General features: G+C 51.9%; 6 protein-coding genes across 6 annotated transcripts; 2 read left to right on the top strand and 4 right to left on the bottom strand.

The window, feature by feature from the left end:
- Window positions 1-370: 370 nt before the first annotated feature.
- On the bottom strand, window positions 371-1696 carry BO87DRAFT_376763 (DUF3431 domain-containing protein). Its single transcript, XM_025623383.1, has one exon. The coding sequence runs from the start codon at window positions 1557-1559 to the stop codon at window positions 378-380; it is 1182 nt and encodes a 393-aa protein (XP_025479384.1). The 5' UTR covers window positions 1560-1696; the 3' UTR covers window positions 371-377.
- A 1599-nt stretch (window positions 1697-3295) lies between these two features.
- On the bottom strand, window positions 3296-4603 carry BO87DRAFT_309169 (udp-glucose 4-epimerase; the record flags this gene model as incomplete). The annotated part of the gene is made up of 1 exon (XM_025619456.1): window positions 3296-4603. One exon carries the CDS (start codon window positions 4601-4603, stop codon window positions 3296-3298), a length of 1308 nt encoding a protein of 435 aa, XP_025479383.1.
- Window positions 4604-6308: 1705 nt separating this feature from the next.
- Window positions 6309-9352, bottom strand: BO87DRAFT_416126 (spherulation-specific family 4 protein; the record flags this gene model as incomplete). Its single annotated transcript, XM_025626728.1, has 8 exons — window positions 6309-6629; window positions 6899-7256; window positions 7444-7585; window positions 7940-7984; window positions 8140-8422; window positions 8523-8874; window positions 8938-9161; window positions 9320-9352. The coding sequence occupies 8 exons, from the start codon at window positions 9350-9352 to the stop codon at window positions 6309-6311; spliced, it is 1758 nt and encodes a 585-aa protein (XP_025479382.1).
- A 581-nt stretch (window positions 9353-9933) lies between these two features.
- On the top strand, window positions 9934-18886 carry BO87DRAFT_436417 (glycosyltransferase family 4 protein; the record flags this gene model as incomplete). Its single annotated transcript, XM_025627812.1, has 8 exons — window positions 9934-10002; window positions 10082-10171; window positions 10249-11169; window positions 11231-13111; window positions 13192-17350; window positions 17403-17862; window positions 17921-18131; window positions 18192-18886. The coding sequence occupies 8 exons, from the start codon at window positions 9934-9936 to the stop codon at window positions 18813-18815; spliced, it is 8415 nt and encodes a 2804-aa protein (XP_025479381.1). The 3' UTR covers window positions 18816-18886.
- A 519-nt stretch (window positions 18887-19405) lies between these two features.
- On the bottom strand, window positions 19406-20416 carry BO87DRAFT_436416 (uncharacterized protein; the record flags this gene model as incomplete). Its single annotated transcript, XM_025627811.1, has 1 exon — window positions 19406-20416. One exon carries the CDS (start codon window positions 20414-20416, stop codon window positions 19406-19408), a length of 1011 nt encoding a protein of 336 aa, XP_025479380.1.
- Window positions 20417-20928: 512 nt separating this feature from the next.
- On the top strand, window positions 20929-21491 carry BO87DRAFT_416124 (uncharacterized protein; the record flags this gene model as incomplete). Its single annotated transcript, XM_025626727.1, has 2 exons — window positions 20929-21405; window positions 21485-21491. Exons 1-2 carry the CDS (start codon window positions 21032-21034, stop codon window positions 21489-21491), a joined length of 381 nt encoding a protein of 126 aa, XP_025479379.1. The 5' UTR covers window positions 20929-21031.
- Window positions 21492-21953: the final 462 nt, after the last annotated feature.

Below are 21953 nucleotides of genomic sequence, written 5' to 3'. Positions count from 1 at the left end.
AGCACAACCCGTGTTAATACCCCGCAGTGGGTCATAGATCATCAGCGATCGGCATGGGGGTGAGGACAATTAATTAATTCTGAGGGATGGAGGTCTGCAAGCATGGACGGAGTAGGAGAGGTAGACGATGGAAGGTGGAATCAATATTCTGTTGCCTGATGCTGGGAATGAGGGCTTTGCAGTATCCCTGAGAGCCTGGAGTGCAGGAACATAGCTGGCCTGTGTGCCTGAGAAACAATACATTTCTTATGCCTCAGGCTATTATCATGTGACTCGTCCAAGACAGGGCACAAAGGGAAGCAAGGGATACAACGTAATATCTTCATTCTAGAAATCTCTATATAAATAATGACTCCAACCCCTGTACACTTCTTACTTCATTCCCCTCCCTTCTCAGTCACCCACGCAGGGACCTTGAAATCCGGAGGCAACTGGTACTGCCCAAAGCAACTACCGGCATTGCATCGGCCCAAATTGCACCGGCCATACAACCGACAATAGCATTCGTCCGCCCGCGGACATGCAATGCTATTCAATCGCTCCAGGTCGATCGCCGCTGATCCACCATCGGTGTGAAGAGCACCGCGCCGAATGAACAAGATATGCCACACGTACGACAATATCCGACCGGCAATGCGATCATCCCGTGGTGCTGCCCGGCGGGCCGACGGGGATCGTCGTCCCCCTCCTCTTTCTGCTCCTCCTGCTCCAGACTGGGCATCGTCGCTGCCATCCAGCAGCCACTGCCGTAGCGCGATGTACTCGTCCCGCGTGTGCTGCCAGACGTTTTCGCGGCTGACCACAAACTGCGCGCAACATTGAGCGCGCACCGCGTCGTTCCGACCAAGTTGCACTCGCGCGCTCTCCAGCTCCAAGCTAATCTGGTCTTTGCCAAATAGGCTGGCCAGTGCACCTGGCAGCGCCACGTCGGAGGCCGTTCGCGCGCTCCACGGCTCAAGCACCGACTGCATAGACAGCTCCAGGCTGCCCTGCGCGGGTGTCTTTGGGGAACATGTGCTGACGCTCCAGTCGCAGCGGAGATTGTGGTATCCCCAGGGGGTGAGGGCAGCCGAGATGTTCAACGCCGCCAGCAGGGCCGCGTTGTCATAGTCTGGCGCATCGTTGTGCCAGGCCCAGCGGGACCCGTGCACGAATACCATCCCCGTGGCGGGTAGTTGGGCATAGTTGTCGATTAGGAAGGTCAGGTAGCCCATTGCTTCGTGGCCGCGGTTAGCGGGCACTTGCAAGTGCGTGCTACGGGGATCCAGTGGTGCGTCTGCTGTGTAGACGCAGAGATGATATTGCTCTGCGAGCGGTGCGAGCCAATCCGATGCATCGGCTGTGACTCGCGACACGACCAGGACGGGCTTGTCTGTCTTGGCTAGACCGGGACATTGGCCCCGGGCTTCTGGGAGTTGCTTTGCGGTCGTCTCATAGGTGATGGTGGTCCAGGCGAAGGGCCGACCGGGAGGGGATGGCCGGTTGAGGAAGAGGATGAGCCCGAGGATTCCGGCGAAGATGGCCAGATGGAAGAGACTGCGACGGGTCCGGCGCCTCATGATGAGGTGCTGCTATAGGTGACAGGCAGCAGATCGAATGGAATTAAATTATCGCCAGTTATCTCCAATTCTAATGCGTTGGGATCGTGGCTGCTGGTCCTGACTAAGCGGCAGAACGAACCACTCGGAATCTCGCGGATGATCGGCATTAGTATTGCTTGTCTGTACAAGAGGATATGGGGGTAAATCCAGAACATATCAATTAATCCATATGATGGCCTTAAGGCAGCCGGATTTGTGCCAAGATTTCTATACTTCTATTTTTTGAAGATAGATACAGTGTCTGACAAGATGCCCGCCACTCCGTCGCATGATGTACGGCTCTCCGCATCATCTGAATATCCGCTCAACACATACAGACAGCGTTCTTTCGACCACATAGATGTTTCTCTTTTAGCTGGGGCTCTGTGGTCTGTGCTGATGGGGTGTCCGAAGATGCTCTTCAGAATCAGCAGACCTCAAATGGTTAAAGAATGGTGCAAGATTGGAGTACACTATATCAATCATCTCGCACGAAGAGGACTTACTGATTATTCTGGGATACCACCGGCACAGCTGCACCGTACACAGCATTAGTAATGTAGGGTTGTAGATGGAGTGCAGTGATTTGACTTTGTCAGTTATGGAGCTGTACCACTCCGGGTATTTAAGCAGCAGCACTGATAGATTCGAGCTGCATGGGAGTATATTCTGGAAGAAGAAACAGTCGACGCCTGCATGTATTTGAGGTAACGTGCCCATCGAAAATGGTCTTACAAGTATGAGATGCTCACTGGAATCGACTGATGTATTACTACCGTGTGAGCATGCCGGCTCTATAGTACAGGTATCCTCTATTCGCGACTGGATCACCAATCTCACCACAAAGGTCGAAACAACAACACCAACAACTCAAATACAGTCACCAAACCTCACGTCAAAACAAGCTACTCCATCACATGCAACAAGCAAAGATTGAAAATCCCTGCCACGCGGCCACCTGCCACCTGCTGAAGATAAGCCCCTCTGAGGCATACGCGGCCCTGCAGGTGATGTGACCCGTCCATCTAATCTAACTGCATCAACCGCTGCAGGTCCCGTATCTTTCTTTCAGTTCTGACTGCAGCACAAGGTTAGAGTTCTTTGTGTGTGTGGCCTGCATTCGGGGTGGCTTCGGCTCGGTCCTTTCTTGTGAAACCTTGATGGCAGCCACTCGGCGGGATCCCGGATTGTGGACCGGACTGGGCGTGCTTGGCGATGAGCTTATAGGATGGGTGATTTTGATTACGACTGGACAGATATTTTGAGATGAGGGGTAGTGAGGAGGAATAGATACTAGGTAGTAAGGGCTGGGTGTGGAGGTATATGGTTAGTTCACGGTAGTTTATGTAAATATGTGGTGATGAACGGGTAGGGATGGACACCGAAGAACGAGGTACTAGGTAAGTAGTAGGACAATGAATACGCAAGATCACATTTGGATGATCTGGGGCTCATTAGAGACATGAAAAGAGAATGTTACTACAAAATGCTACAACTTTGCTAAAGCTCATACCGGTGCTGACCACATGCATCAATGATGATACATCTCAACCATAACAGATATTTCCCAAGACAACAAAAATAAACATACCAAATTACGTAGATTATGTACGGAGCTCAATAAATCCAAACCAATAAACAAGAATTAACCAAACCAAACCAAACCAGACTAAACAACCAAACCCACAATGCACCGTTCCATCCTCCATTTTCTATCAATCCAACATCCCCTCCAAACTCCCACCCCTCAACGAATGCCACAAATCCTGACACGCATCCTGCAACGACTTCTCCGCCTCCCACCCCAACTCACAAGCCGCCCTCTTCGGCACCGCCACGCACTCTTGCACATCACCCGGCCTCCTATCGGCCAGCCGTTTCGGGATATCCTGATGACTGACGCCCTCCATAGCGGCGACCACCTCAGCAACGGAATGCCCTCGCCCAGTCCCGAGATTAAACGTGCGAAAGTTCGTCTTTACCTTCCCTTCCAGCGCAGCCGCCAGGGCTGCGGTATGTCCGTGCGCCACGTCCGACACGTGGATGAAGTCGCGGATAGCAGTGCCGTCGGGAGTCGCCCAGTCTGTACCGTAGACAGATAGAGCTTGCAGCTGGGCCGTCAGGACTTGCACGACTACGGGGACGAGGTTCGATGGTGTCCCGCGGGGATCTTCACCGAGGAGACCAGACGGGTCGCAGCCAATGGGGTTGAAGTATCGGAGACCTATGATAGTCCAGGATGGATCGGAGGCTGCTACATCGGAGAGAATGGCTTCGCCCATCCACTTGGTGCGGCCGTAGGGGTTTGTGATTCCTGTACAGCCTTGCTCGGATGTTATGGGCTCGCTAGAGGAGTCGTTGTGGTAGGTTTCTGGTTGGTGCACGCAGTGCTCCTCACGCAGGGTGCCGTGGTTCTGGGCTAATGTGCCGTAGACGTTGGCTGAGGAGGAGAAGATGAAGGTCTTGATGTCGTGGTCTGCGAGTAGGCTGACTAGGTCTACTAAGCCCGTGACGTTGTTGTGGTAGTACTTGAGGGGATTGCGTAGACTGTCGTTGACGTCCTTGAAGGCAGCGAAGTGGATCACTCCGGTGATTCTGGATCGGGACGGAGTGCTGTTATTGTTGATATCTGGTGATGGCTCCACTGTGTACGAGGCCAGTAGAGCGCGCATGGCGGGCATATCGCGAAAGTCGATGCATCTCAGCTCGGCTCGCGGACAGTGGCCGCCTGTTCGGGTGAAGTGTTGCTTGGCTGCTAGCAGGATTCGGTCGAAGACGTGGTCGAAGCTATTGCTCAGGTCATCCACGATGATCACGTTGTAGCCCGCCTTGAGCAGCTCCAGGGAGGTGTGGCTGCCGATGTACCCCAGTCCGCCGGTGACGAGTACATATGGGGCGTCATCTTCTAGGCGCAGTGAAGGTTCGTCAAAGTATTCGTCCCGCTCGGTTTCGGGTGTCGCAGGTGCGGAGAACAAGGGCGTGGGCACCGGCGAGCTTCCTTCTGAGGTACAGATAACAGACATGGCGCAGCTGATGGAGAAATTACAAAGGAATGGATAACAATGATAGCAATGGCAGCAGCAGCAGCCGTGACGAAGGGGATCAGACCACGATGATGACGAGGCCAATATAATCCACGAACTCTCTTCGCGAGTTTTGGCAAGTCTAGATTCTCACCAGGCCAGTATAGTTCGCGAACTTAAGCACTACAGAAAAGCTACTCTGGCTGGGCGAAACCCGGACTGGAAGTACTTGAGATCGTGGGACTTGCCCTCCACTTGCTTTCTCCTCCCTTCCCCCCCTTTCCCGTGTTCAGGGCTCATCGCTCCAGCTACGCTATGCCCGCATCGGTTGACAGGAGCCCGATGATTTCATCATCTCCATTGAGTCAGTGTCCTTGGCCCGGTCTGCCTACCACATAAGACCGGCGCCTGCCGTCCTAGTGAGGGACGAACGCAGCGTGGTTCATGTTCGTCCGACGAGCAGGCGGCGACAAGCGACAAAGTGTGTCTAGGACATGACGAGCCGGGATCTGCCTTGTGTTCTTATTTTGGGAGATAATTGGCGATCGTAATTGACATCGAATCAATTAGGCCACGCGAGCCAGCCAGACTAAAAAGGCATTGGCGGTTCGAGGTTCGACCGCGGACTTGCTAGTTCTACATCTACTGGAGGGTGAAGGAAGAGACTAAGGGGAAAAAAAGGAAGGCATTGGGGCAGAAATAAAAAGGGAAGAGATGACGGCAGTTCCGGGTCTGCAGTAGCTTATCTAGTGGTGCTTTAGGATGCATTAGACCCAGGTTGGCCATCTCTGGCTTTACCGGATCTGCTCCTTGGCATGACGGCGGCAGTTCTGACAATTAATTTATTTTCTGAGCTAGCTGGAAGCCTGGCCAGGTCGGTTTGTCTGTCTGACAGGTTGGACTGACCTGCTTTGCCTTGATGTCAAGCAGACTTGTCTGCTATGAGGTCTGGCGTGATTCCAAGGCGTGTAAATGTGATTCATGGCAGAAATTGTTGCTGCGAGGAGAGAGACACTGAATCATGCAGGTCTCGGTCGGAATAAGCCCTAGTTTCAACCGTGCAGGGCCAGCGCATCTTCTTTTCTCCTATCTTCTTGTCTTCCTGCCTTTCTTGCCTCCCCGTATCGACGGCCGGTGAGGTGTCCTCCGTACCTGAAGCTGCACCTCCGGCGTCAGGCAATGGGGACCTGCAGATACGAAGGCGAAGAGAAAACGGTGAGATTGTGATTTGTAAGAAACAACCTTTTCGTTTCTTTCCTTTTTATCTGCCTCCCAGTCACTGCAGGCTACCTGTCTAGCTAAGCAACAACGTATTGTACTCGCAGAAAGTGGCTTTCCAGAAATGTCCGAATTCCCGAACATCCCGATCAGCGCCAAGAACGGGGCGAGGAAAGGAAAGGGAAAGAAATCCGCGATGACTATCCGGAGTACTGCATCTCCGTGAAAACTGATGAGACACAGAGAAGTAAAAGAAAAAAGAAAAAGAAGAGAGGGGCGCCCTTGCGTGCGACCCATCGAAATTGACACGTTCGACGAGTCAGAGAACAGACAGCAAAAGTTGATTAGGGTTTCCGGACTCCACCGGTCCATGGTTCTCCTTGTTTTAAGATGATGGAGACACACAAGAAAGAAAGGGATTGGGATCCAGTTTTTTACTAAGCGGATACTCTCTTTACTGTAGTTAACTAACTAACTGTCTACCTATTTACTGTGCCTGTTCCGACAAAGACTCCATCAACATGCCCCAGCTGGAGGGACCAAAGCGCTCGTAGAAATCGCCTACGATTTCCGTGACAAATATGTAGGCGGCACGACGACGCAGATCGCGCACCAGAGAGGGCAAATGATGGTTCGGGACTTCCGTGACCATGTAGCCGCAGCGATCGCGAGGATAGGGAAGCTCGCCTAGACGATGTTGCACCTCATTGGTTTGCCAGCGTGCAAATGGCTCCTCACAGACCAGCAGGAGATCTGAGCCTGCATCGGCCATCTCGGGATCTGGGGGGGTGCCTGGGTTGTGAACCACCTGCAGACATCGTCATGGTTATTATCATTATTATTAAAATAGACTGAATCAACCACGTTGTTCCATGTTTTCTCATTTGTCGGGTTTCAAATGAGACAGCAGAACAGCTGTCAGATTTTTCTTTTGTTTTTCATACCCTCCACCAAGGTAGAGAAAGAGGAGAAAGAGAGAGAGGGGCAGTGGCTGAACCAAGGAAAACTCATAACAACAACAACAATAATAATAATAATGATAACACTCATAATAAGAAAGAACAACATCATGCTTACCAATCGATCGCGGAGAAGCCCCGAGCAATTCTTGATGTGACGATGAAGCGCGCGCAAATACTCGGCCTGAGCGGCGTTGAAGTGGTTGGGAGTCTCATCGACCATGATGCCACCCACGCCTAAACCCGTCGTGGCATACTCGGCGGCCCAGCTGGCATATCGATCGATCTCCTCACAGGCAGCGGCCAATGGCTTTCGGCAATAGTCGATGCGGATATAGCCGACCGGATAGACATTAGGGCAGGCATTCAGGCGGGCCACTTCGCGCGCATAGTTGGCATCGGGGCACGGCAAGGCACCCGGTCCACTGTTGGGGTTGACGATCACCAGGAACTCGAGCTCGGGATAGGCAGCAATTCTACACAGTACACACCACTCTCCATCAGTCACTTTGCGAGGGGAAGAAAATAGAATGTAGGCGATACACCAGAGAGATAGAGAATAGAAAAAAAAAGCAAGCAAGCAAACAAGAAAGAAGGTAGGTAAGTAAACTTTACGCGTCATAAAGTGGATCCCAGGTGGTCGGCGTTAAGGGATAGATATACAAGGGCACGAGCACGCCCGATTTGGGAAGCGTCGTGGTGGTGGTAGTGGTGGTGGTGGCCATCGGATCAAGGCTGGATAGGGAATAGAGGTGGACGGAGGTGGGAAGTTGACACTGGAAGAGGGGAATTGGGGCAGGCAAATCTGGGAAGACAATAACAAGAACAAGAGAGAATGGGGACTAGCGGTGGCCAGGTTTCGTCTTCAGCAATCAACTACCAGTCTTATACGAGATACCAGGGCATAAATTCATTTACATGAAGTCGCTAGCCAAGAGAACGACGTGGACACCGCAGCCCAAGGCAGACACTGTGAATGGGTGAATAGCATTCGGGTGATATAGTCGAGATAGCCTCTTAGCTCTTGTTCTGTCTGTGCCTGCCCTGAAAGCCGAAAAACCAAGGAATAAGCAAAGAAGAAAAAGTACCACAACGCCATTCCCGCGCTAAACCATCCAATCACATCCTCCGATCGGAGAACCTGACCTGGCCAACTCACAACGTATCTTGGTCCAAGTGGAGTTTCCACTTTTAGCGCCAGATACTAGTCGAAGGAAAAAAAAAAAAACCTAGAGTTGTTCGAACTTCCATCGAAAGCGACCGTCCCAGGGTTATCGAATTTTGGTGCGGCGGGAGCCACAGACGGGATTAACCCACCACTCATCGGTCAGGTCGGCATCATGTCGCAGATGGTCTCACCCTCCGGATCGAAACTCTCGTAGTAGTCTTCCGTCAACGTCGTCAGGAACAGGTACTCGGCCTTTCGGCTCATCTGGTTGACAAAACTGCGCAACGTGCCATTGCTGAGACTGTCAGGTACCGAGTGCAGCATATAGGCATATGCCGTGCGATTCGATGCCATGGCATTCAGACTGTGCTTTTCCGTGTGAAAATCCTGATAGGAACTCTCAAACACCACTGTGACGTCCGTCGCGTTGTTCTCGTAGCGACTATCCGGAATGGTACCGGGATTGTGGATCACCTAAAGGGCAGATCCGCCAGGAAAAAAGTTAGCCTCTCGGATCGTCATAGCAAGAGAATTTTCTGCTCTCTTGCTACACCCGAACCGCGGTCTCGCTTACCATGCGATCTCGGCGCAATCCCGACGAACTCTTGACGGCCTCGCTGATCGTCTGCATGTACTCAGCCTTTGCTGCCGAGTAGTCATAGGGGGCTTCGTCAAAGAAAATCCCGTCCATTGCTAGTGTCAGCGATCGATTCGCCCACCCGGCATAAGTGGCGACATCATCCAGCACAGCGGTGATGTTGCGCGTGGCATAAGCTGTGCGCACATATCCAACCTTGCGTACATTGGAATATGTGCTAAGCCGTTCCACCGAGGAGGTATACTCCTCCGAGGGATACGCACTGGAGCCGGGCCCGCTCGAGGGGTTGATGATGACCGTGAAGTTCAGGTCCGGGTGCGTCGTGACCCTGGGACTGTCAGTCACCGTGCGCAATGCAATCGGGGGTATGTATGTTTCAGGTTCAACATACGATTCATATAAAGGGTCCCATGTACTGTCATTGGTGGGGTAGATGTATAGTGGGAATAGAACATTCGTCTTCTCACCACCATGTTTGCGAGTTAATAGGACTGCGCAGGGAACAACAATGACAATAATGATCACCACGGCAATGGCGATGGAGATAGCGATGCACCAAGGCCGCCGGGGGCGCGTGAGATTAGGGCGAGGCATCCATGCGGCAGCCAGTCCGAGCTGGCGAGGGTTAGTTGAGAAGATGGAGTATAGTCTAGCTAAAGACGCAAGCTGAGTTCCGGCCTCTGCCCGACCTAGATAGACGGCGCGCAGGAAATGATATAAACCTGAGGGGGAGTCCGGCCAAGAGCAAAGTCCCGGACTCGCCGGACTCACACGTAGGAACTAGATCGCTGTGATTCGCTCGCCATGTGGCGCGATAACAACCAAGGATGGAGTGCTATTGGGATCTAATGGCAATCGAGGCTGTTGACAAGACCGTGCTTTTGAGGTACATAGAGCGTGGCGAGGAGAGCAAAGGCAGCCAGAGCCCCGTATTCGAGTCAGACATGCATAGACCCCCCCACGTTAGCGCCGCTTTTGTGCCCACCAGTCCACTGGGAAGTCCCTGTCGGTTCGAGGGCCCAAAAGAAGAAATGCAGTCAGAGCAGAGAAAAAAAAGAACGTAACGGGAAAGGGAAACTCCCGCTATGCTTGGTGCTGGCTGCTAAACTAAAGCCTGCTCTGCTGGCTGGCGCTAGACCCTCTAATCACATTTGATTTTTTCTTTTGGCCTTTTTCTTTGGGTCAGCGGTAGGTTCCAGAGATACATGCATCTGCTATAAATAGTTATATTAAAGGAAGAGATGGCGCCTCCCTTGGCGGCTTGAAAGGGAGCTTGACTTGGGTGGTCAGCGATTCTTATCGCCCTAGATAATAATAATCACTTAGGTACCCCGTCCACAGTCGGGTCAAGCAGCAGTGTTGAGTGTTCGACAAGCTGCCTGCCACCATGGGACTGGAATACCTGGGTCTGGATGCCGTGGGATGGCATCGAATGACCACAACATGGTGGGATAAGGTACGTATGAATTCTCTCCTGGGAAAACAAAAACAACTCCCTTGTCTCCCGTCCTTCCTCTGACAATCACAACGTTTAGGTGATAGCAGCATGTTTATTAACGACTATTGTTCTTGGTGCTGTATTCATTTTGAGCTTTATAGCCCGGAAGATCTACAGAGTCTGGCAGGTATGTCGTGCTGTCGTCCATTTCGTTTATCGCCGTGAGGAATGCGCTGACGATTGGCTTTTGCGGTGGGAGTTTAGAGGCGGCATCAACTCTCCGTGGTCCCAACGGCCATTGCCCGTTATTTGGACCAACTCAAAACAAACAATGCCCCCCTTGCGTCGGAGAAACCGCCCGCGAAGGAGCTTAAATCGTTTGGTGTTTTTCTCGGCGGGTTTTCTAATCCTCCGACACCTGCCGAAGCCCATTTGCTTTCGCAATGGGATATTCTCGTCGTAGATCCCCTTCAACCCGGGGTTTTGGACGCGCTTACGGGTCACTGCACGTCATCGCACATTCTTGCACGCCTTGACGTCCGGAGTCTAGTGCGCTCTGATGCCTGTCGCAACAATGATGAAGCCCTCCAAGCTCTGGAAACGGTCGTCCAGACGCTATCTAGTACCCTCAAGCGCGGCCAGAGCAGCACATCGCCCTTTCACGGGGTACTCTTGGCCGACTGCCACACGCATTTCCAACCAGTGATCTTGAATGAATTGGTCAAGTACATGAACCACCTTGGGCTAGCTGTATGGCTGGAATTGGCGCCACCAGCCTACCTCAGTGAGGAGCAAGGCCGGGCCATTAACATGCAGCAAATTCGTGGCGTGGTGTATAGAAATGGTACAATCTTGCAAAATGGAGATAGGCGCAATTATTTCCAAATGGCCAAGATGCGTACCGCCATGCGGGCCGTGGCATCCCAGAAAGCTGTTGGCGACTCGGCTATTGCTATGTGGGATACGATTGACGACAACGTCGAACTCACGCATCATGTTCTCGGACGCAGCTTCAAGTGGTGCAACTACAACAGTGCTTTGTGTTGGATCGCACCCCAATCTGCGCTAACGAATGCGGATATTGCCGTCACAAGAACGGTGACACAGGAGCCCCTGGGGGCTATGATGTGGCTGAAGCGCGGCGAAGTTTTGGAAGCGCACGATATTTGGAGGCTGAATGACAAGGTAAGAGCCCTTACGTGAGCTCGTGGTAAGTGAGCCCGAAATGGAAGCTGACCATCCACAGATTCGCCAAACGCCGTGTGGATATGACGAAATGTACGAATCGCTGGAGTCCTTTGTTCCCGACCTGAAGGCAAAGCTTGCGCTGTCACCCCCGGTAAATTCTCGACGGTCCGACAGTGCAGGCACTGTGATCGAGGGACTCGAATGGTCTGGAAGAACCGAAAGTTCACAAACAGATATCCTGTCCGTCTCCCCTGCTGGAGCAAGCTATACCGGACTCGCATGCTTTCAGATTGGCCTGGATTGCACATCCAAAGATGTCACGGACCTCGTCGAAGGCCAAAGACAAGTTAGAGACCTCGATTTGCTTCAACGCCTCAATGCAGAAGAGATTCGCCAAGTAACCGAGCCATTGCGCTCCTTGCTGAAGGCCCAGAACTCACACACCTATCTTTCGTCGGAACTGCAGTCAATCAAGGACTTGGTTGACCTCCTCTCGGTTTGCAGAGGTGACGACAATGACCGTCTTCGAATTTACGTCGGCTTGCATTCGGGCTTCCGCACTCGTCTTGGAAGTCAGATTTGGGGTCTGCACGATCTCGATTCCAGCATGGGCGTACTAAACATCTATCTGTCGGGAAAGGCAAAAGATCGCACCGGAACCATTCTCCACACGTACCTGGCCAACAGAGGGTTCAGCCGCTCTCGCTGCTTCTTGGCAGAGACGGCCTTGGCCGCAGAGAACCAGACGTTATCGGAAACGTGGGGATTGCCTAAGCGCATGGTGGATGATATCGAACAGCTTACCCCGGCAGAAACTTTGGCTTGGCTGCGACGACTGGCCTTGTCGAGCCATGAGGATCCCATGAAAATGTCTGCCAAACTACGTGCCTGTGGTGAATATCAACTTCTGGAAGCCCCAACTCTCGCACAACTCCGTGCTCAGTGCTCAAGTGAGTATCTAGATGGAGAGATCTCGGCAGCGGACCTGGTCTCCTCACGCCTCGCGTGGCTCAGGGAACAGGGCTGTTGGTGTCCTGATGCCTCGGCTGCCGAAGCGCTGTTTCTCGAGATTGATGCTCGGTTGCCAGATCTTCTTATGAGCGGAGAGGCAGAGGTTCTCGACAAATTAGCCACAGTATTCGAGTCCATTCTTCAGAAGGGCACTATCGACGCGGGTGCCGATATTCTAGCTCTGAGCGTGTTTTGTGCCTTCCGTCGGCTGGCTCTGAACGAGATCTACCTAGAAGTCCTTGACCGCAACCCCCTACCGAACCTCGAGCCCGTGCAAGCAGCGTGTTTTGCGGAGATGTATGCCTGTGGTGCTCGCACGGATATGTACTTTGATATGACACCGAAACGCATGGGTAAAATCATCTGGCGTTGGTACCGCGCATATTATCACGAGCACCAGCCACCTCAACGAGAGGAGATTTTCACCGAGCTGCCCACGGCGTATGCCTCCATGAATGTGGATCTGGATCCAGAAGGAGAAAAGGACACTGCATCGTGGCACTACCGACTCACATTTCTGGGAATCTTTGCTGTCCCTGCACTCATTGATGTCACCTTGTTGACAACAATCGGTCGAGGCCTTTATTTGACTACATATATGAGTGATATCGACAAGACACTCGCCACTACTGCGTTGATGATCGCCCTTCTCGTCTGTGGTGGGTTTGGTAGCTGGATCAGTTCCGGTGGAAGCTACTACTTGTACGCGATGGCGTTCCCAGCTATGAGCATGTTCATCCTGACCCGCTTCATTGCCGGGTTGGCAGTGGCCTTCGTCGGTGGCATCATCGCGCTGATCGTTGTAGGTGTGGTCAAAGGATTCGCAGCAGGCATTCTGTTTTTCCTTTACTTTCTTATGCTGTCCACGTACCTTATGACTCTGTCAGCCCTGTCGGTCTATCAGATGCCAGGATATCAATTCCAATCGGTGAGTTGATCATCTCCCTAACCCTCTGCCTCAGTTCCCAGTTCTTCATTGTTTGTGCAGGCTAACTAACCATGATCCAGGGACGCACGACGGTCATGTGTTGCATTCCGATCCTCTTCATTTCACCGATCGTCACATTGTGGGTACATCGCGACTCGGTCATTTACCTGTGCATCCTGGGACTGTTCCTTGCTTGCCTCCTTCTGGGGGCGCGGCGGGTCATGGCTCGGTGGAACAGCTGGTATCTGAATATTCCTTGCGTTACGGATACGGAAATTGTCAGTTGGTACACACAATCCGCATCGAACCACGGATCTTCCGAGAAGTTGAAAGACGTTGGTGCAGACGCTCGCCGGGCCCTCCTGGCTAGCGTCCAGAAGGAGAACAAGAAATGGTTCTGGAGCAAAAAGACAACAGACCCGTTCATCGCCAAAATGGCCGAAGGCTATTCTTCCACAACCTTCCTGTTAGGATGGTACTGCCGCTACTCGAGAACCAAGATGCCTTTGGCGTACAGCCCAACATGGAACTTGCAACTCAAAGCGGCGGTTGATACCATGTCTGAAATGCAAAAAGGTCTGAAGATGCACAACGCATTTCTTCACTGGCGCCACACCGGGTCTGATGTCTGGTGTGGAATCTTGTACTTTGTTGTCGCTCTGTCCGATAAGTGGTCTGCATTGCTAACAGGTGAATCGATCGTTGGTTTGTCTGCAGCTAACAGCGCCAAGTACCGTCTCACGGTCGGCTTTGCTCTCGGCTATTATCTCCTGGGTGCAGTCATCCTTGACGCCGTGTCGCAGCCACTCTGGACCCTTGTCACAAAAGCAACTCCTCAGCCTGTCACCTCACTTGCCAGTCTTCGCCAGGTAACCCTCAATGATGCCAAGGCTCGACGGAGCCTTTACTGGAAGAACCTCATGAAATTCTTCTTTTTGCACATTTGGGGTGCAGCCATCACGATGGCGGTTATGTGGACGTTTGAGGGATCCATGAGCTCCACCATCATGTACTTGTGCTATGTTGGCTGCTATACTGGGTTGCTCTGGTATCAGTACAACCGGATCTTCACAGGGCCTCATGTCGCTGGTGGCCTCGCTGTTGGTTCCATTGCCGGATTGGTCGTAGGGATTATCCTTCACGAAGTACTTCCTTCCTTCCAGTGGAGCAGCGTTATTGGCCTTGCCACTGGTACCTGGGGAACTGCGATCTATACTATTTTCAAGGCTGATATCGGGCTGCCATCCTTTAAGGGATCAGACAACCAAACCCCGCGCTTTGGGGCAAGAGATAAATCTGTGTCCTACGGTGTCAGCACACTCCAGCCACACCCTGATCTCTCTCAGACTACCATGTCCCAAATGTTCGAAAACGTCCTTATGCTGTCTGAAGAGTTCCGCTACAAACTAGATCCTGCGCAGCATCCTGGTGTTGAAGTTATGCAGATTTTGGGATCTGATCGCCATCTTCATAAACCAGAGATTGTCCAGGCCGCTTTCCATGACGCAAAAGACCTGCTTCGACGCGTTGCAGAACTCTGGCAAGCCGGGGACATATCTGTTGAACTAGTTTCTGCCGCACACCTCATTCAACCGGAACAGAAAATTCGTGCCATCAGCCGACGGACAGGAGATCACGTTCACGTTTTCATTGTTATCGGTCCTGATCTCGTGGGATACGACTGGACATCAGACATTCGCCGCAACTGTCAGGCAATCGCGGAAGCGGTCGTCCAAGCCACTGCAGAGTTCAAACTGGGCCTTTCCCATGACCACGCTCTGATGGCAGAGCTTCTGATTGTGAGCGACCGGCAGGGCGAGGATATAGCCTTGCCCGAGGGCATCAAGCGTCAGCTGGAAGGCAGCTCGAAAGAGCGCGCTAGAGTCCTCAACCACGGACAGCAAGTATTGTTGCGTCACATTCTTCTCGGAATGGACTGCGATCAGGAATGGGACCTTCTTCCTAAAGCTGCGAGAAAGCTGCTCCTCCGTCGAACCTGCGGACAACCATGCCGCGTCAGCCCTGAACAGACTGCCTGGCTAGTCTCCAGAGCAAATGACACGCTTTATCTGGAAGAGTTCATTGCTAGATGGAACCTGGGATTTAAGCTAACAGCTAGCGTGATGTCGTTTGCTGCAGCCCAGGAGTCCCATCGCCAAACTCATGATCAGCCGGAATTCATGAACACGAAGTACGACAAGCCCATTCGTGATTTGCTCGCACTCAACGAACACACACCCAGCATCGGTTTCGCCGAAGCGCTTCGCCTTTCGTTTGCTCGGATCGTGCACATTTGGAATGCGTGCCTCAAGTTCCTTGTCATCTCCTTGGTAGCGGATCCAGAATATCAAAGAGAGTTAGACTCAATGCTTCGTGGACAGCCCTTGGTGTTTGCCTGGCCAATCAACCTTATCTTGAACGGTGTCTGGGTGACTTGCAAATCCCTACAACGTCTCATAATCCCTTTGGTCTTGTTACATGGACGGGAGAAGGTCTCCACTCTATACAGGAACATGAAGGATTGGAAGACAGTGGTCCATCAGGACCGGGTTGTCGTAGAGAGTCTGAGTGGTATCTCGACCGGTTTCTTCCGACACGAAGCAGATGGCACAGTCCAGCTCTACCAATACTCAGGACGTCATGAGCACGAGCCAAGCGATTACAAACAACTCATGGCCATCAACACATACACCGACAAACTTGTGCTCTCACGACGCCAGGAGTACCGTGGTGATACTCTGCTCAATGAGTTCACCTATGAGTATCCACAAGACAATCGTATCGGGCGGCCAAAGTTGCCCACGCAGCGACAATGTACCAAGGGCGAGCTGAGCGGCCAGATAGTCCATTATGACAAGCGCGGTTATATGACCTCAGGATCAGCCATGCGTGGTGTGAATCGCCTGGAATTCAACTTTTGGTACCGCAAAGGCGCCAAGTTTGAAGACGAGCTGCTGCGCGCCGACTATACTCTGCCACATATCGGGATCCAGGTGGCCTGGTGTATGCCTCCTCCAAACCGACCGGAGAGGCAGGACAAATGGATCCCTTATCCTCGGGTCACTGATGCGACCTTCATCCAAGGAGATGATAGCCACAAGGCCAAGTGGACCTACGACCATAAATTCCACCCGATCATCGCAACAACGTTGAACGGTGAAGCTGTGACCACCCCTGCGATGATCCATGAGGACTGGTTCAAGGTATTGCAAAAGCCCACCAAGTGCAGCTTCTTGGATGACAATCCACTCTTCTCCTTTTCTTCTACTAAGGTGAACTTCGTATCGCGCTTGCTGGGCTGGAATGTCAAACGATATCCGATCCCCACCTCGCGTGCCCGTACTCACCTCTGGAAGTCATGGAAGGGCAGCAAGGAGTTCGATGCAATCACAGCGCGATGGCTGGACGAGACCATGCTACGGTCTGACCGTGTGCTCAAGCCATACTGGAGAAGACGCAACCTGGGTCAGCTGGAAGCTGCGGCAGATTACCTCGATGCTCAAGCTGATACAGTTCTCGCTCGGGTGGACATTGACCCCGAAGTCAGCTCCTGGACACCGTTAGCTTTTAAGATCAGTGACCTCTCGAGCTTCGGGCAAGGTGGTGATTCACGCATCAACACTCGCACGCTCTCGACCCAGCTACAGGACAGCGACACCGAGCTACACGTCCTCGCTATGGATACCGGCACTTGGCCCAATGAGCCCGGTGGTGTGTCGGCTTGTCGACGCGATATGGTCAACGATCTCAAGGGTATCCGCTGGCACATTGTAGCTGAAGCAGCGAACGACTATGGTGTACCCCGATTCCAGATCGAAAGAAACGTCCAGTCGCTGGCCGTGCTGCCCCAGTGGGGCTTGGACTTCATGAATCCCACCCATGGCATGTTTCAGAACACACTCGACTCGGAGGTGGTGCAAAAGTCTTACGATACGAGGGTTGCGGATATCGAACGCAACTTCCTACCAATCCTAACCAGCCTCGTTCGTTGTGCGCGATCCATGAACAAAACCCGGGCGCTTATCGAGGAAGCCACCAAGGCTTTGGTAGATCTCAACACATATTTCGAATCGACTCGGAACTGGAATGACGTCTGGATGAGTGACACAGTGAAGCACGCCTGGCGGGAATTGTGGCTGACCGAGGACATGGAAGACACAATCCCTGTGTCAGAATGGTGGAACTGCGAGTACCCGACCCTGCAGCAACTGGATACGGCTTTGGATATGTGGCATCGCTGTGAGTTATCCCCCTGTCCGACCACTATGACCACGCTGACGTTGAATACTAGACCTTTTCATTTTCTCCATCCCCGTTCCCGAACGGATTCCCGACGTTTTCCAGGTGTCGCATCATTTCACGGGCGCCACGTACGGCGTGATGTGTAAAGTCAAACGCAAATGTGCCCTCCACGTGTGGGATCATTGTGTCAGCTTCCGAGAAATGACTACCTTCCTGTCGGCCGCTGTTTCCTTCGACTCGACGTTCGTAAACTCGTCACTCATATCCTTGGGTCACCTCGCTTGTATCCTCATCGAACACCATGCGGATGTTGTGCTGCCCTGCGCCGAGTATTTTAATCCTGGCTGGGAAATCGAACTGGGCACGTGTGAAGGTGTTTTAGAACATCGTCGGGCCTTCCAGCGCAAGATTGATCCGGTGGTGAACGGAATCACGAACATGGAGAGGTATAAGCCCATTGAGAAGATCAAGACCGAAACACCGACGGTAGTGATGTTGTCGCATATTCGGTATGTATCTGCTTTCCTAATTTTCGCTTGTGAAACTGTGGACTAACCCATATAATAGTTATGTCAAAGACATCAAGACAGCCATCATGGCTACAGACCTGATCGTCAATCAGTGGGGCTTCAAAGACTACCGCCTCCACATTTATGGCGATATGGAACGCGCTCCTGGATACGCGTCGGAATGTCAGGAGATCATTGCCTCCAAGTCGCTTCGAGATCACGTTGTTCTTAAGGGATTGGGTAACCCATCTGTTGTGCTTCAAGACGGGGTAAGTCATTCCACGTTACCATGTAGCACAGTTTTCGATCAATGCTAACCTTAATTATAGTGGCTTTTCATGAATTCATCCACTTCCGAGGGTCTTCCCTTGGCGATGGGAGAGGCTGCACTAACGGGTGTTCCTGTGGTATGCACAGATGTCGGTGCTTCATTCTGTGTTGTCATGAACCGCGACACGGGCAAGAAGTTCAGTGAAGTCGTTCCCCCGAACGACGCCTTTTCCCTTGCATCGGCCCAGATACGGGTCATGGCACTTCTCGGAGAGTGGAGCAAGTTTGCGGGTGATGAGGAGGGCTACGTGCCCCCATCTCTGGGCTTGCGTCCATCTCCGGAAGAGGTGCAACAGATCTCCCAGCGTATGTACGAGAAGGTGGAACAACGACGCCAGTTTGGTATGCAAGGTCGGGCGAACGTGCTCAAGAGCTTTTCCAGTCACCGGTATCTCCGCGAGCACGAGCAGATGCTTTGGCTGGGCAAGTACCAGAGTGAGAGCTACGTAGCCCGTTCCTCCTTGTCCTCCAGCGGGTCCAGCGGGTTCTTCAAAGAGCGGGTCACGGTCGAGCAGATCAACGAGCCTTTATTACCTCCTACTCCTCGGTGGCCAGGTGCCCGGCGGGAGTCGCGCCGTGGCTACTTTGGGTACAGCTCATCCAGTACCCAGTCTCTTTGTTGATGAAAATGACATTTGAATGAGGGCGCATTTGGAGAAAGGAGGTATCGAGTGAGTGAGGTCAGGAGTTGTACATAATCCCTTTTCCTGTCATCCACTAGTACTTAGTCTTAATCAGCATAATGTTAATAGACCATTTGGTACATAATCCTGAACTGGAGATTGGTAAATGAGGCATTGAGTGCGCGGAAGAGACTGGTTACCTGGCAGGGGGAAATGGTTCATCTGATTGTAGATCGTAGTGCTCAATGGGAGGACCATGAGAAGAGTGAAGGAAAGGATGAGGATAGAAAAGAGAAGGAATGACCCGCGTGTATCTTCATTCACGCCCGATCAGGTGATACGCAGTGTAAAGGAAATTGGCCTTGTTTCTCAGGTCATATCTCCCAGATCTACAGCGAAACAAACACCGCCAGAGAACTCCGGAAGTTATCCCAGTAATAAAATCTTATTTGCGCGTTGAACGCCTACATTATTCATATTTCACAAAATACTACTTAATACTCATCTTACTGAACGGGCCCAGGGAGAAGCACAGATACTCAAGATACAGAGAACGCCTTAAATTCCAATTCATGCTTCTACTGAATAATTCATCCCCAAATACCAATGTAAGAATAAGTGGATATGATCAACAATTGACAGCTGAAGACCATTGTGTACTTGGTCAACGCTAGTATACAATCCTGAACATCCGAAGATAACCGGTATGCGCCTGTCTCAATTCCTGCAAGTTCCCAGTCAGTGAATTTCAAACTAGCATAATCGAACTCACACAAAATCCAGAAAGAAGACAAGGAGCATAAGGCTTGAAGAGTAACATACAGAAGCTGGAGCGTAAGATCTCCATGGATCTTAGCCTTGAGCTGTACCTCAACGTCCAAATTCAAGTCTAGACGCAGGCGAAGCTGTTCATCCTTCTTCTTCTCAGTTTGCTGTTGCCCCTGCTGCTGAAGTTGAGTGTCATTTCTACCTCCCATAATGCTTCGCCCAAGGGCCTTTCCCGCCGTGTTGCCGAGCGTACCGACAGCTCTGCCAGCGGTGTTCTGAGCCAAGTCGCCAACGCCTTGGGTGAGGTTCCCCGGTACGTCCCCGACATTCCCCAAGGCGGGCAATGCCAGCGCCTGTTGCTGCTCACGTTGCTGGCGTCTCATATCTCCTCGCTGGCCGCGTCGACGGGCCTGTCGATAATATACGTCTGCACTGGCAGGGGACGATGATGAGGGAGAGGATATTTGCTCTGTCACTGATACAACGGATCGCTGGCGTTGCAGTGGCTGCTGCTGTTGCAGTTGTGGCTGCAGCTCTCCTTCGCTCCAAGATACCGATTGAGTCTCCCGGTCGAGTTGTGTTTCTTCCGTATCTGGAGACGGATCCATAGTTTCAGTTGCTTCCGGAGCCTCTGCTGCTGCCGCTTCACCCGCGTCATCTGCTTCTGCTGGCGGTTTTGCAGATTCTGGGGGAGGATCCAACGGTTTTGATGCTTCCGGTGGACCACCTCGTCGCTGGAGCTTTCGAGGCTTTCGCACCCGATCAGGGTTTGAAGTAGAAGGCACGTTCTTTTGTGCGTCGATGGTTGGACTCTGTTCTACAGCGTTTGCCATTGGCCAAGTAATGGACTGTAGATACGCTCGGTAGATTGTGTTGGTGGTGCGATGGGTTAATTGATGGATTATATAGAATAAACAGTAGTTACTTTCCATACAAAATTGAGGATCCGAATGGCGAAAGACAATATCGTTCTGTTAGGCGTGAGGCGAATGTGAACTGATGTCATGGTCCAATCCCAAGGCGCCGGCGATACGATGCCATCCGGGGTTCCCCCTTCTTGAGTTCCAGGGTTCCGGATGTCCCCTAGAGTGGACGCGCATTCGAATTCCCCTTCATTTATCGGGTCAACCCGTGATGATGAAATTATTGAATCCATCTCATAGGCCTTAGCAAATGATTGTTTGGTAGCCATGACCCACTGTGCGGTCATCGGTGTCGCGCTGCGACTGTACCTTCTGGACTCGGCGCGTACATTCTTTGCGAAGTTCGCCTCCGCAATCGTTCTATACATTAACATGTACTCCTTCTTTGCTTTCTCTTGCGATCATTATTTACCATAGTACCCTTTCATTGCGACGAACTTGATACCCTCAACGACGACTGCAAGAAACACCATTCCCAGTGATCAATAGAAAGAACGGCGAAGAACCAGCGACCCCCAAATCACTATGGCCCAACCCGCAGATCCGCAGCCAGCACCAGCTCTACCAGTTAGAACGCAGGAGCGCCAACGAACTCGGCGAAAGAGAGGAAATGCGCTCGATGATCGTGTTCCTCCAAATACTTCAACTGCATTACAACCATTGCGACGCCAAGAATCGCGTTCAACCTCTCCCGCCACTGATGCAGAATCCGTCGTGACAAGGGAACAAGCCAGGCAAAGAGCACGGGGTGACCTAGCGAAGAGAGATCCGGCTGGGCAGGAGATGACCCAGCCGTCGGAGGAAGAAGATACTGGGCTTAAGTTACGGCTGGAGTTGAATCTGGATGTTGAAGTCGAATTGAAGGCGAAGATTCATGGTGATCTTACGCTAGCATTGCTGTGAGTTTCCTTATTTTCTGAGTTCTTCAGCACTTTACCCTCAGAGTTTGCATGTATGCGGAGTACTAATTCCGTGCAGGTCCTAGGCAATGAAGCAGGCTGTTTTAGATGATATAATTATGAAGGTTAATCCTTTGATATTACACATATCTCACCGAGTCTACGGTTCACAGCATGTATATGGCAGCGTCATAGCATTTACCTTGAGAGAGCACCATTCGTTCAAGTTACGAAAGTCATATGGTAGATTCAACTAGCGCCCACTCAGTAGACGATGAAGAGATCGATTATCAATAATAACCATACTTTAAAGATTAACCCGATGTGGGGGGGAGGTACTAATCCATGGACAGTCCGCATCGACGACCAGAGCCCTCGGGTCTCAGATCGCAGCTGCCTGCTGCCCACATCCATGCACGTCCTGGTTGATAGCTCGTACATTACAGAATATCATTTCTGTGGTAACAGCGGCAAGGTTTTTTCAGCTGAACTCTGCTCAGCTAACTAGACCATATTTCTCTGATTCACACCGTGGCACTGGAATTGCA

Source organism: Aspergillus neoniger (genome assembly GCF_003184625.1).
Source record: "Aspergillus neoniger CBS 115656 unplaced genomic scaffold BO87scaffold_17, whole genome shotgun sequence".
Classification (NCBI taxonomy): domain Eukaryota; kingdom Fungi; phylum Ascomycota; class Eurotiomycetes; order Eurotiales; family Aspergillaceae; genus Aspergillus; species Aspergillus neoniger.
The sequence above is the reverse complement of the archived record's forward strand: the minus strand, read 5'-3'. Positions and strand labels throughout refer to the sequence as shown.

Bases quoted from the DNA above. Each gene is read 5' to 3' on its own strand.
- BO87DRAFT_376763 (XM_025623383.1), bottom strand. From the start codon at position 1,559: ATGAGGCGCCGGACCCGTCGCAGTCTCTTCCATCTGGCCATCTTCGCC.